Below are 14,914 nucleotides of genomic sequence, written 5' to 3'. Positions count from 1 at the left end.
AGGACCTTAATGTGCTTCTTCTTGAGCCACTCCTTTGTTGCCTTGGCCGTGTGTTTTGGGTCATTGTCATGCTGGAATACTTATCCACGACCCATTTTCAATGCCCTGGCTGAGGGAAGGAGGTTCTCACCCAAGATTTGATGGTACATGGCCCCGTCCATCGTCCCTTTGATACGGTGAAGTTGTCCTGTCCCTTTAGCAGAAAAACAACCCCAAAGCATAATGTTTCCACCTCCATGTTTGACGGTGGTGATGGTGTTCTTGGGGTCATAGGCAGCATTCCTCCTCCTCCAAACACGGCGAGTTGAGTTGATGCCAAAGAGCTCCATTTTGGTCTCATCTGACCACAACACTTTCACCCAGTTCTCCTGTGAATCATTCAGATGTTAATTTGCAAACTTCAGACGGACCTGTATATGTGCTTTCTTGAGCAGGGGGACCTTGCGGGCGCTACAGGATTTCAGTCCTTCACGGCGTAGTGTGTTACCAATTGTTTTCTTGGTGACTATGGTCCCAGCTGCCTTGAGATCATTGACAAGATCCTCCCGTGTAGTTATGGGCTGATTCCTCACCGTTCTCATGATCATTGCAACTCAACGAGGTGAGATCTTGCATGGAGCCCCAGGCCAAGGGAGATTGACAATTATTTTGTGTTTCTTCCATTTGCTAATAATCGCACCAATTGTTGTCACCTTCTCACCAAACTGCTTGGGGATGGTCTTGTAGCCCATTCCAGCCTTGTGTAGGTCTACAATCTTGTCCCTGACAAGGGTGGAGAAATGTAATCATTCTCAAATTAATTGATAGAGCTATGGATACAAAATGACAATTTTAACCATATTCAGAGTCTAAACAGTGTTTGTTTAAATTGCATTGTTTACAAATAATTGCATAGAACAAGCATGTATTTTGGGTTCTGATTGGGTATGACAATTGGACTAAGCTCATGAGGCATTTCTTATATAAGTTATATTACTCAAGAATCAATGGGTGTGTGTAAATAATGTAAAAGTCAAAAAAATGTATGACGCAATCACAGATTGACCATTCAAATAACTATAACTTATAAATGTCTCAAGAGCATAGCACAACTGTCTTACCCTATCATAACCCCAAATATAAGGTTGCATTACGCCATTGTTTATAACAGGAACATAAACCATGTATAGCTACAAAATGAATGGGGTAAACCTACTCTAAGGTTATGTATTAGGCTGTTTGAGAGATGGTTTGAATCCTAATCAACCCATCCAATGTGAGTACATCTGTTGTTAAAGTATAGTAGATCAATAAAGATACAGTACTCCAGCAGTAGTCACGCCGCTTATGCTGAAAAGCCTTATCAGTGCATAAGTCAAATTAGCTTTTGAATTTCCTGTCTTTTTCGTCTTCAGACAAAAGCTAATATTTCACTTAAAACATTAGTTTAAAAAAATGTTTTATTATTTAAGAATAAATGGGTATAAATCATTAATAAAAATAAAAAAATGGGTGTACCAATCGCAAATTGTCCCTTTAATGGTCTGTTTTAATACTAAATTAGAGGCAGGATAACTGGCACCGGTCCAGAATCTCTACCACAGCGGCAAAGGAAAACAGTACAATGCAGCAAAAAAGTTTGCACAATTTACTCCCCATTGAATATCATTCATCTCTGCCCTCTGACTCATGTTTATTGTTGGGGTTGTAAGTGCTGTGTTGTGTTTTACTCTGTGTTTCTGTAAAACCTGTTTCTGTCTCTAGTTGTTTTTCTCTGTCCTACAGCTGTCTCACTTGCTCTGGCTTTGAATGGAGTCTTCACAAACACTATCAAGTTGATAGTTGGCAGGTAAATACATAATGCAATACACCAACTAGACTCAAACACCGTTTGGGAAAATGTTGGTTTATATGTCAAAGCAGAGTACCTTGTAGCTCAATTGGTAGAGTATGGCGCTTGTAACGCCAGGGTAGTGGGTTCGATCCCTGGGACCACCCCATACGTAAAAATGTATGCACACATGACTGTAAGTCGCTTTGGATAAAAGCGTCTGCTAAATGGCATATTATTATTATTATTATTATTATTATTATTATTATTATTATTATTATTATTATTATTATTATATATTATTAATTGGCATTCACATTCAGTTATGCTGTGGCATTTTCAAAATTGAACAAAATGCCTTTGACATGTATTGAAAGTTAACTTCAGGTGGCATAAGCAATAACAAACCACTTTTTAAGAGAGCGATTGATTTAAGTGTATTTTTTCCTTTCCCTACAGACCCAGGCCAGACTACTTCCAGCGCTGTTTCCCAGATGGACAGGTGAATGTTACAATGCTGTGCACCGGAGAACCAGACCTGGTGTCAGAGGGACGCAAGAGTTTCCCCAGCAGCCACTCCTCCTGTGAGTACCAGTCAGTCAGCAGCCACAACACTGTTAATCAGTATGTTTTAGGGATCAGCTTGAGCCAGTCAAGGCACATAATCACTCATCTTGATTAGGGCTGTGGTGGTCATGAAATGTTGTCAGCCAGTTATTGTCATGCAAAAGACTGAGGGTCTCACGGTAATTGAATACACATTTATCATCTCCAGGCCTCAACGCTTACAAGCCGCTGATACGGGCCTTTGAAACATCTACATTTTAAAGTCTAATAAATCAATGTAATATACACCATCACAATAAATCCATTATTTATTTTAGGCAGGTCTAAAGAAACATGATATGAAGAAAATGTATTTCAGAAGAACAGAGTATGAGTTACACTACTGTATGTTATCTGGCTATGCGCCATGCCATAGGCTGTAGGCTTGTTAATTTAGCAGACAAGATATGCTTATAAGTCCCGTGCCATTATTTTATATTATATAATTTTATTGTAAGAACAATATAATTCAACTTAGCTGAATAAAATATAAATAATATAATTCCCATTTAGGATCGAGTGCGCATATGAGTGTCACGGCTGATGTGGATGCGGTGTGGGAGTCAGGCGCAGGACACAGAAGCTTAGTCGCAACGACTTTAATAGTCAAAAAGGCAATAACCAAAATAACGTGCCTCTAACACAGGAGGCGAGCAATTACGCTAACAGTGCGTAAAAGACTAAATACTCGAGAACACAATAACGATACACCAAACGGACAGGCGTACAACAACACACAACTGCAAACAAAACCAAAGGAAACTTATAGGTGACATAATCAATACATAATACGAGACAGGTGCACCAACAAAACAAAACCAAACAAACATAGAGAACATCAAACGGTAGCAGCTAGTACTCCGGGGACGACGAACGCCGAAGCCTGCCCGAACAAGGAGGAGGAGCAGCCTCGGCGGAATTCGTGACAGTACCCCCCCCTTGACGCGCGGCTCCAGCCGTGCGCCGACCCCGGCCTCGGGGACGGCCAGGAGGACGTGGAGCAGGGCGCATAGGATGACTCCGGTGGAACTCAGTCAGGAGGGATGGATCTAAAATGTCCCTCCTAGGCACCCAGCACCGTTCCTCCGGACCGTACCCCTCCCACTCCACGAGATATTGTAGACCCCCCATCCGACGTCTCGAATCCACGATGGACCGGACTGAGTACGCCGGAGCCCCCTCGATGTCCAGTGGGGGCGGAGGGGTCTCTCTTATCTCACACTCCTGGAGTGGACCAGCTACCACCGGCCTGAGGAGAGACACATGGAATGAGGGGTTAATGTGATAGTCATTAGGCAATTGCAACTTGTAACACACCTCGTTCAATCTCCTCAGGACTTTAAATGGCCCCACAAACCGCCGGCCAAGCTTCCGGCAGGGCAGGCGAAGGGGCAGGTTTCGAGTCGAGAGCCAGACTCGATCTCCCGGGGCGTATACAGGACCCTCACTGCGGTGGAGATCGGCGCTCGCCTTCTGCCTGCGGATGGCCCGCTGCAGATGTACGTGTGCAGCGTTCCACGTCTCCTCCGAGCGCCGAAACCACTCATCCACCGCAGGAGCCTCGATCTGGCTCTGATGCCATGGTGCCAGAACCGGCTGATACCCTAACACGCACTGAAAAGGGGTCAGGTTAGTAGAGGAGTGGCGAAGAGAGTTCTGAGCCATCTCTGCCCAGGGGATATACCCCGACCACTCCTCCTGCCGGCCCTGGCAATATGATCTCAGAAACCTACCCACATCCTGGTTCACTCTCTCCACCTGCCCATTACTCTCAGGGTGGTAACCCGAGGTAAGGCTAACCGAGACCCCCAAGCGTTCCATGAACGCCCTCCAGACTCTAGAGGTGAATTGGGGACCCCGATCAGACACTATATCCTCGGGAACCCCGTAGTGCCGGAAGACGTGGGTGAACAAAGCCTCAGCGGTCTGTAAGGCAGTAGGGAGACCCGGCATTGGAATGAGACGACAGGCCTTAGAGAACCGATCCACAACGACCAGAATAGTGGTATTCCCCTGAGAGGGGGGAAGGTCTTTGACAAAGTCCACCGAGAGGTGAGACCACGGCCGTTGTGGAACGGGCAGGGGTTGTAACTTCCCCCTGGGCAGGTGTCTAGGCGCCTTAAACTGAGCGCACACCGAGCAGGAGGAAACATAAACCCTCACGTCCCTAGCCAATGTTGGCCACCAGTACTTAACACTAAGGCAGTGCACTGTCCGGCCAATACCTGGATGTCCAGAGGAGGGTGACGTATGAGCCCAATAAATGAGACGATCATGGACCTCGAGCGGCACGTACGTTCGACCCACTGGACACTCTGGGGGAGTAGGGTCGGTGCGTAACGCCCGCTCAATTTCCGCATCGACCTCCCATACCACCGGTGCCACCAGACAAGACTCCGGCAGTATGGGAGTGGGCTCAATGGACCTCTCATCTGTGTCATACCGCCGGGACAGGGCATCTGCCTTACCATTCTGGGACCCTGGGATGTAAGTGATCTTAAAAACGAACCGGGTCAGAAACATGTTCCACCTAGCCTGACGAGGGTTCAATCTCCTAGCTGCCCGGATGTACTCCAGGTTACGATGGTCAGTCAGAATGAGAAAAGGGTGTTGAGCCCCCTCAAGCCAATGCCTCCACACCTTTTGGGCTTGAACCACGGCTAACAGCTCCCTGTCCCCTACGTCATAATTACGTTCCGCCGGGCTGAGCTTTTTAGAATAAAAAGCACAGGGACGGAGCTTAGGAGGCGTGCCGGAGCGTTGCGACAGTACTGCCCCAATACCGGCCTCTGACGCGTCCACCACTACCTGGAACGCTAAAACGGGGTCCGGGTGAGCCAGCACCGGAGCCGAATTGAACAGGTCCTTCAGTTTACAAAACGCCCTGTCCGCTTCAGCCGACCACTTTAAACGCACCGGGCCCCCCTTCAGCAGGGAAGTAATGGGAGCTGCTACCTGTCCAAAACCCCGGATAACTTCCGGTAGTAATTGGCAAAACCCAAAAACTGCTGCACCTCTTTAACAGTGGTTAGGGTTTGCCAGTTACGCACGGCTGACACACGGTCAATCTCCATCTTCACCCCTGACGCTGACAACCGATGACCCAAGAAGGAGATGGACTCCTGGAAAAACCGACATTTCTCTGCCTTGACATACAAATCATGCTCCAACAGCCTACCCAACACTCGGCGCACCAGGGCTACATGCTCGGCTCGTGTAGCAGAGTACACTAGGATGTCGTCAATGTACACTACCACTCCCTGCCCATGCAGGTCCCGGAAGATCTCTTCCACAAATGATTGGAAGACTGAAGGAGCATTCATTAACCCGTATGGCATGACAAGATACTCATAATGACCTGAGGTGGTACTAAATGCCGTCTTCTATTCATCTCCCTCCCTAATGCGCACCAAGTTATAAGCGCTCCTGAGATCCAGTTTTGTGAAGAAACGCGCTCCGCGTAATGATTCAGTCATACTCGTAATCAGAGGAAGAGGGTAACTGTATTTCACAGTGATCTGATTGAGACTACGGTAATCAATATACGGGCGCAACCCTCCATCCTTCTTCTTCACAAAAAATAAACTCGAGGACGCAGGGGAAGTGGAGGGCCGTATGTATCCTTGTCTCAGGGACTCAGCTATGTATGTCTCCATAGCCGCCGTCTCCTCTTGAGACAGAGGATGCACATGGCTCCGCGGGAGTGCTGCACCTGTCTGGAGGTTTATCGCACAATCTCCCTGTCTGAGGTGGCAATCGTGTCGCCCTCGTCTTGCTGAACACGAGTGCCAAATCCTCATACTCAGGGGGAATGTGCATTGCGGGCACTTGGTTCGGACTCTCCACCGTGGTCGCCCCAACGGAAACACCTAAACATCGCCCAACACACTGGCCAGACCATTCCTTGAGAGCCCTCTGTTGCCACGAAATGGTGGGGTCATGGGTGATTAACCAAGGAAGCCCCAGCACCACGGGATACGCAGGGGAGTCAATTAGATACAACTGAATAATCTCCTCATGACCCCCCTGCGTCTTCATCTTTATTGGCGCTGTGACCTCCCTAATCAACCCAGATCCCAACGGGCGGCTATCTAGGGCATGGACAGGAAAAGGTGCATCAACGGGCAGGAGGGGAATCCCTAACTTAGAACAAAATGTCCGATAAATAAAATTCCCAGCTGCGCCTGAATCGACTAGCGCCTTATGCTGGGAATGAGATGCAACCTGAGGAAATACCACAGGTATACACAAGTGAACAACAGAGAGCTCTGGGTGAGTGGGGCGCCTACTCACCTGAAATGACTCCCCAGTGCGCGACCTGTTGCCCCGATTCCCTGGAGACCCTCTCCAGCACCTAGCCGCAGTGTGTCCTCCACGGCCACAGCTGGTGCAGGGGACGGCCCCCCTCGGGTTCTCTCTCCTTCTCTCTCTAGTGCCAGCACCCCCGAGCTCCATAGAGCTCGGCACGGAGGTGCTGGGGGATGGAATGGACGGCCCCATCTCGGGACATCCGCGGGTGGCCAGCAGGGTATCCAGACGGATGGACATGTCCACTAGCTGGTTGAAGGACAGGTTGGTGTCCCTGCAGGCCAGCTCTCGACGAACGTCCTCACGCAGGCTACACCGATAGTGGTCGATGAGGGCCCTCTCATTCCACCCCGCATCCGCCGCTAGAGTCCGGAAATCCAGGGCGAACTCCTGTGCGCTCCTCTTCCCCTGTCGGAGGTGGAACAGACGCTCCCCCGCCGCTTTACCCTCAGGAGGGTGATCGAAAACAGCCCTGAAGCGGCGGGAGAACTCCGCGTAGCTGATGGTGGCGGCGTCTATTCCCCTCCATTCGCCGTTGGCCCACTCCAACGCCTTGCTGGAGAGAGAGGACATGAGGGCGGAAACGCTCTCATATCCCGAGGGCGCCGGGTGTATGGTGGCCAGGTAGAGTTCCACCTGAAGGAGGAACCCCTGACACCCGGCTGCGGTGCAATCATACGCCCTCGGGAGCAAGAGCCGAATCCCACTGGATTCCGGAGCTGGTCTGGTGGGACTGGCCGATGGTGGTGGTAATGTAGGAGGAGGTGTGGGCACGCCTCCCCTTTCCCATCGGCGCAGGGTGTTTTCATCACCTCCTGCATGGCGGAGCCGAGTTGCTGGATCCTGGCGTCCTGGCAGCTGACCCGATCCTCCAGCGACTCGGTCGGCGCAGCTGCTCCTGCTGACTCCATAGTATGGTGTGTTGTTCTGTCACGGCTGATGTGGATGCGGTGTGGGAGTCAGGCGCAGGACACAGAAGCTTAGTCGCAACGACTTTAATAGTCAAAAAGGCAATAACCAAAATAACGTGCCTCTAACACAGGAGGCGAGCAATTACGCTAACAGTGCGTAAAAGACTAAATACTCGAGAACACAATAACGATACACCAAACGGACAGGCGTACAACAACACACAACTGCAAACAAAACCAAAGGAAACTTATAGGTGACATAATCCATACATAATACGAGACAGGTGCACCAACAAGACAAAACCAAACAAACATAGAGAACATCAAACGGTAGCAGCTAGTACTCCGGGGACGACGAACGCCGAAGCCTGCCCGAACAAGGAGGAGGAGCAGCCTCGGCGGAATTCGTGACAATGAGCGCAAAAGTGATAATTTGAAACACGCTAGATTTAGAGTTATTTGGCAACTTTAGTTGTGAATGATACAAACCTTAGAATGTCTTAGAAATCAAAACATATATGGGTTGTATGATGCAACTATAGGTTATTGATGATTTGAGAAAGTTGCAAAAACCTATGTTCCTTGCCTCAGGCTGCAAACGCTGTTCTCTCAAGTGATCATATTTTCATCCATCAGACTATTCTCAGTTGAATCTCGTCTTTACTAATATGTAAAATTTGTTTAGATTTAGAATGGCCCATTATTAAATGGGCACGAACAGGGGCAGGGAAAAAAAGACATGTCATCCGTATGCACTCGAATAGCGATTCAATGCATCAACCACTGTTTGAGGGGCATGCAGCCCCAAACTCTGTATGCCATAGGTTCTCCAACCCTCTTCCTGCAGCTACCCAGTGCTTAATTTGGGAAACCAAGTGAAATTTGTTTGGGAACATCGATAGTAATATGTTTTCACAACTAAACATATTTCATTAAACTGTTGACAGCCCTTCTCTCTACACAATGGTGAGATACTCTGTAGCTAGAGGTAATGTGTCAGCCTATAAAAAAAAGCCCTATTACTAGGCTATTCAAATTCACTATAAGTGAAAGCTAACTCTGTAAGCCGTCCTGCACAATCGATGAACCATTAGCATAGCCTGGCATTTCTAACACACGGCCCATTTTTTTCCTTGAGGCCCCCACACCGGCCCATTTATTTCCTTGAGGCCCCCATTATTAGCCAGATAATTACCTTTTTGCTAAAAAAACTAAAACAAATTAGACAGGCCCACTAGGCTAAAAACGGACCAGCCAATCTTGCATTTGCCCGAAATGCCAGATGGCCAGTCCGCCCCTGCATGGATATAAAGTGTGAAGCGTAGCATATGCTAACCAGTCCATCCAATACAGTCCACACTCAAAGGCGATTACTAGAATTGGAGTATAGACTAGACCAATTATGTACCAAAGACATCTTAAATCAGTTTTTTCAAAATGTTCTGCCATGTGTAATATGCGGTAAGCTATGTATTGTATAACGGCACAATCCTTATATTAATTCAGTTTTTTTTTCAGGCTTGGGCTCATATATAGGACTATGCATATGCATAAGCTCTAATATGCGTATGGTTGTTTTGAATGAACCTTAGAAAGTGCTGTCCATTTTGTTGTGTTAGGCTTATCCATATGCATCCACAATGATCATGTTTTCCACTCAGTTTCAACCTGTTGTTGAACTTCTTTCTTCAAATTGATCAATCACAGTGAGGTAAGTTTGAAAAGCAAGATACTGTTTTGATGATAAGTGTTTGATTTGATTTTCGATACCATTTGCATTGATGTCAGAATGGTTAGAGGAACAATAGAGCCCTGAGTACGAGGCCATTAGCGACTTGATGGTCGTTAGCGATTTGAGTATGTCCAGTTGGGTATGTCCAGTTAGGTATGTCCAGAGTGCATAAAAGGAGCTTACCGTTACTCAACGGTCATACGGTCACCACAACAGCCCTAATCTTGATCACATAATGAGTAGTTATTTAGGATGCAATATGATTTGTAGATCAGTGATTCTGCGTAGTCCGGCTGCAATGTAGTCAATCTGAAACATACCTCTGTCAGTAGGCTAGATATCATATTGTCACAGGGACACCTTTCATTACAGCTAAAGATGGCTGTATTACAGCAGAGAGGAAGAGGAAAAGCAAGAGGGTTTTACTTCACTCAAAAACTGTCCACAAAAATATGCATTTTTGTATGGAGGTCAATGAGAGTGTTGAATTTGGTCAACAGACAATGGAATTGCTAATTTACTACATTAGGCTTATTTGAGCTAATATACGTTTCGTAATGTGTAGGTTATTACGAATGCATTGATTAAATTGACGCCCGTGGCATTTTGGTGACTTTATATTGAAGTTGTGCCTGTTGTTCACACGCGTATCTGCCCTCTCATTGGCTAGAATGGTCTCACCTGATCTCGCCTCCTCCCGCCTTCCTTCCATCTTTGAGAACATGTATTTCCATTGTTAGAGTGGTCACACAACTATCTTCTCAATATAATAGATAATCTTTGATTACAGTAAGCCTAACAAAATGGAAGGTATTTTCCTTTCCAATTATCGAATCATCCTATGAATGCTTCTAGTCAGGATCAATGCCAAGTATGGCACCCTATTCCCTATAGTGCACTACTTCTGACCAGAGCCTATGGGTGCGCCGGAACTGATTTAAATCGGCCAGAGTCTGGCTGCCGGGCTCAGCTCGACATATTGAATGACTGCCCAGAATCAGGCCGAGTACATCGGGCCAATTCTGTCTGCCAGAACTAAGCCGACACAGCAGGTGTCTTGTCAGAATCCCCCCAGAAGTGGTCCGATGCAAATTCTTGTTAATATTACCCATCCACCTCCCTGATTCAGTTGCATTATACTATATCAAAATACAAACAGCTGTAACAACCTCACACAATGAACAAGTAGACATTTACTCATTGCTTAGATTTTATTTATTTTTCAACAGGAAATGTGTTATAATTCATTCAAAAAAATCACATAGGGAACAGAGCCCACATCCACAACATCAACTACAGTCTCCAGCTGCAGCATGGCCTGTGACAAACTGGCCTGTCACAAAAAAATAGCCTTTCACTACAACCAATACCATTGACATCAATCTCACTGTAGTATCAACTTTGCTCTGGGGCCATGGAAGCCTCAGTTTTTACATTTTAACATGGCCTGAGAAGAACAATATGGGCAGGCCAATACAAGCATTGCCAATATGCCTAATTTTACTAGTGTCTTTTGTAGAGCATTTTGGCTAGTTTTATGGTAAAGAGATAATGTATATAATGTGCATAGCCTTATACTTCTAAGTGATGACTGAATACTATCTCAGAGTTTCCTTTTGAAAACTTCTTAGGTCCAATTATTTTGTTGTTGTTGTTGTTATACGACGGATGTCAGAGTTTGAACATGCAACCTCTGATGGTTGTAGTGAAGTACCATGTTTAAAAATCTCACAATGATGGTCCTATTCTACAACATGTCACATGTCATGTCAGTGAATATAAGGAAATATATCTTGCGAAATTCTGCATCAAGGTTGTTTCAGTGGTGACAATTCATCAAAAGCAAAGACAGCACAGGCTTATAGCGACCAAATGAAGTTGCAGCTGTGTAAAAACATCATACTTCAAAATAATTGGGAAAAGTTCAATGCCTTTTTTTAGTGGCTATTGCATAGTAAAAATAAAACGCACCAACGTGTTGCAGCTCACAGGCTTTCTTCAGGGTGCCTGTGAGCGTACAATGAGTCACTTCTCTCAGAAACTTTTTTGACTACCCAATGAACTCAAATTATGGAGTGTGGCTTTAAGGTTTTTCTGATCATCTATGTGAACATTTATTATATATCAAATATAAAGTACTGAGAACAGTTGAAAAAAAATTGGTCTTCATTGTTAACTGTGCATCAAGAGGTGTCTAACGTAATGAGCATTACATCACATCTCTATTGAAATATGAAGGTATGACACTGGTAATAAACATGCACAGGTTTACATATTAAAAGTAGCATGACCTTTCCCGAGACCAACTGTGCCCTAAGAACTGATAGGATTTGTACTTTACAGTCTGATGAGGAACATCACAAAGAGACCTCCCCACTTAGCGAAATTGGTTTTGGTATGGTAACAGCATTCCCCGTTATTGTGTTTAGTGTGTAGGGTAGGGTATACTGTCGGGTGTAGTAGTTACAGCACTCCTCTACTCGAACTGGTCGTATTCTCCCCTCTGGTAGTCTTCCACCTCTGTAGCTCAATTGGTAGAGCATGGCGCTTGTAACGCCAGGGTAGTGGGTTCGATCCCCGGGACCACCCATACGTAAAAATGTATGCGCACATGACTGTAAGTCGCTTTGGATAAAAGTGTCTGCTAAATGGCATATTATTATTATTATTATTCAACTGCAGCCTTTGCAGTTCCAGCAGAATCAGCTATTGTTTTTACTTAAGTGTCTCTAATGGTGTTAATTAACCTTTTACTGCAGGGGGCTAAATCAGGGTCACACAGAGTGATTCTTGGTAGTCTGAAACAAATCTACTTTGAAACAAAAGTATACACCTCACACACATGAGCTTATGGGCTTAAAAAAAGAACACACCTGTACCATGGCAGATATAGAGTTGAACTTCATTCAATGTTGAGTTTGCATCCCAATATTACACTTTAAATAAATCACAGAAGACTGAAATATAACAAAACTGTTTAACACAGAAACACCGGATTTTCATTGTTTAAAAAATAATATCATTTATGAATTATGAATTATGCAAAATATTAATAACGTTCCACCCATGAGGCCAAAGCGGGCGCTTTTGGTCATTGACTGCAGGAAAGTGCTACAATCTCATGAAGAACTGCTGCAAAAAATACAAAACAAAACACAAAGAGCGCACATTTAACACCAAGTTATAATTTCTCCTAATCCCCTAAATGTCCAAACAGTTGTGGTTTTATCCCTCATGTCCAGTAAAAAGCATGAGCTGACACACACTCCAAAAATCATGTTAGATGTGCTGTCGGACCATCAAATAATTGGCATATTAATTACTCTTACATAATGTCCACGTAGGCGAGGATATTAGAAATGTTATCAAAGCCAATTGGATGACAACTTGTTTTTAACCAGGACAAAAAATGTATAACTGACTTTTTCCGACATAATATAGGAACAGCAGATTCGCTTATTGTATGGGACACTTTTAAATGTCCCTTTAGAGGCCATGCAATTCAATACTCATCTTTAAAACAAATGCAATTTAGGTCAAAATAATTAATATTAACAAAGGAAATAGAGGGACTAACAGTACAGATAAATAGCAATAAAAACTACCATAGATGCACAGAATATGTTAAAGGAAAAACAAACAGAAATGGAGGAACGTATTCAAGAAAGATCAAGCGTAATATATTATAAAATAAAGCGAACTGGATGGAATGTGAGGAAAAATGCACCAAATTATTTTTTAATCTTCAACATAGAAATGCTACCAAATATTGTTTACTGAAACATGTTACATCCATGATTCACCAAATTATATTTTGAAAGAGGAAGCAAAGTACTGTAAGCATATGTTTTTGTTTCAGTCTCCTCCATCTCCACTAACCAAAGTGAATTGTTTCTATTAATAATGTAAAAGTAACAGCTGTACAGAAAGATTCATGTGAAGGTCAAATTACAGAGGAGGAACTTCTTGATGCAATAAAAGCCTTTAAGTCTGGGAAAACTCCAGGACTAGATGGCATACCAGGTAAGGTAAACCAAACCTTTTTTGATGTACTCAGAGGACCGTTATTAGCATGTTTTAACCACTCCTATAAAATTGTAGATTATCAAATACTCAACAAGAAGGTCTGATTTCATTATTACTGAAACAGTACCCAAGTGGTAAATATAATGATCCAGTCCATTAAAAAAAATCACATACACATGGTTAGCAGATGTTAATGTGAGTGTAACGAAATGCTTGTGCTTTTTGTTCTGACAGGGCAGCAATATCTAACAAGTTATATCTAATAGTTCCACAACAAAAACCTAATACACACAAATCTAAGTAAAGGAATGGAATAAGAATATATCAATATATGGATGAGCAATGTCATTATCAGAGTGGCATAGGCTAAGATGCAATAGATAGTATAGAATATAGTATATACATATGAGATGGGTAATGCAAAATATGTAAACTTTATTAAAGTGGCATTATTAAAGTTACATTATTAAAGTGACTAGTGTTCAATTTATTAAAGTGGCCAGTGATTTTCAAGTCTATATGTAGGCAGCAGCCTCTCTGTGCTAGTGATGGCTGTTTAACAGTCTGATGGCCTTGAGATAGAAGCTGTTTTTCAGTCTCTCGGCCCCAGCTTTGATGCACCTGTACTGACCTCGCCTTCTGGATGATAGCGAGGTGAACAGGCAGTGGCTCGGGTGGTAGTTGTCCTTGATTATCTTTTTGGCCTTCCTGTGACATCGGGTGCTGTAGTTGTGCTGGAAGGCAGGTAGTTTACCCACGGTGATGCGTTGTGCGGACCGCACCACCCTCTGGAGAGCCCTGCGGTTGTGGGTGGTGCAGTTGCCGTACCAGGCGGTGATACAGCCCGACAGGATGCTCTCAATTGTGCATCTGTAAAAGTTTGTGAGGGTTTTAGGTGACAGGCCACATTTCTTCAGTCTTCGGAGATTGAAGAGACGCTGTTGCGCCTTTTTCACCACACTGTCTGTGTGGGTGGACCATTTTAGTTTGCCAGTGATATGTACGCTGAGGAACTTAAAACTTTCCACCTTCTCCACTGCTGTCCCGTCGATGTGGATGGGGGTACTCCCTCTGTTGTTTCCTGAAGTCCACAATCATCTCCTTTGTTTTTTTTATGTTGAGTGAGAGGTTATTTTCCTGACACCACACTCCGAGAGCCCTTACCTCCTCCCTGTAGGCTGTCTCATCGTTGTTGGTAATCAAGCCTACTACTGTTGTGTCGTCTTCAAACTTGATGATTGAGTTGGAGGCGTGCATGGCTACGCAGTCATGGGTGAACAGTGAGTACAGGAGTGGGCTGAGCACACACACTTGTGGGGCCCCAGTGTTGAGGATCAGTGAAGTGGACATGTTTCCTACCTTCACCACCTGGGGGCAGCCCGTCAGGAAGTCCGGGACCCAATTGCAAAGGGTGGGGTTGAGACCCATGGCCTCAAGCTTGATGATGAGCTTGAAGGGTACTATGGTGTTGAATGCTGAGCTATAGTCAATTAACAGCATTCTTATATAGGTATTCCTCTT

General features: G+C 44.8%; 1 protein-coding gene across 1 annotated transcript in view; it reads left to right on the top strand.

Annotated features, from left to right (window-relative positions):
- Positions 1-14,914, top strand: part of LOC311136263 (phospholipid phosphatase 4-like) — a gene marked incomplete at both ends in the record, with an annotated part of 177,258 nt that overhangs the window by 139,209 nt on the left and 23,135 nt on the right. Inside the window, 2 exons of the mRNA XM_084170394.1 lie at positions 1,765-1,828; positions 2,270-2,394. Of these exons, the coding sequence (XP_084026520.1) occupies positions 1,765-1,828; positions 2,270-2,394 (189 nt within the window). The remainder of the gene's footprint in view (positions 1-1,764; positions 1,829-2,269; positions 2,395-14,914) is intronic.

This window comes from Coregonus lavaretus, assembly GCF_964263955.1.
Source record: "Coregonus lavaretus genome assembly, chromosome: 1".
Classification (NCBI taxonomy): domain Eukaryota; kingdom Metazoa; phylum Chordata; class Actinopteri; order Salmoniformes; family Salmonidae; genus Coregonus; species Coregonus lavaretus.
This window is presented reverse-complemented; position numbering and strand designations above follow the sequence as displayed.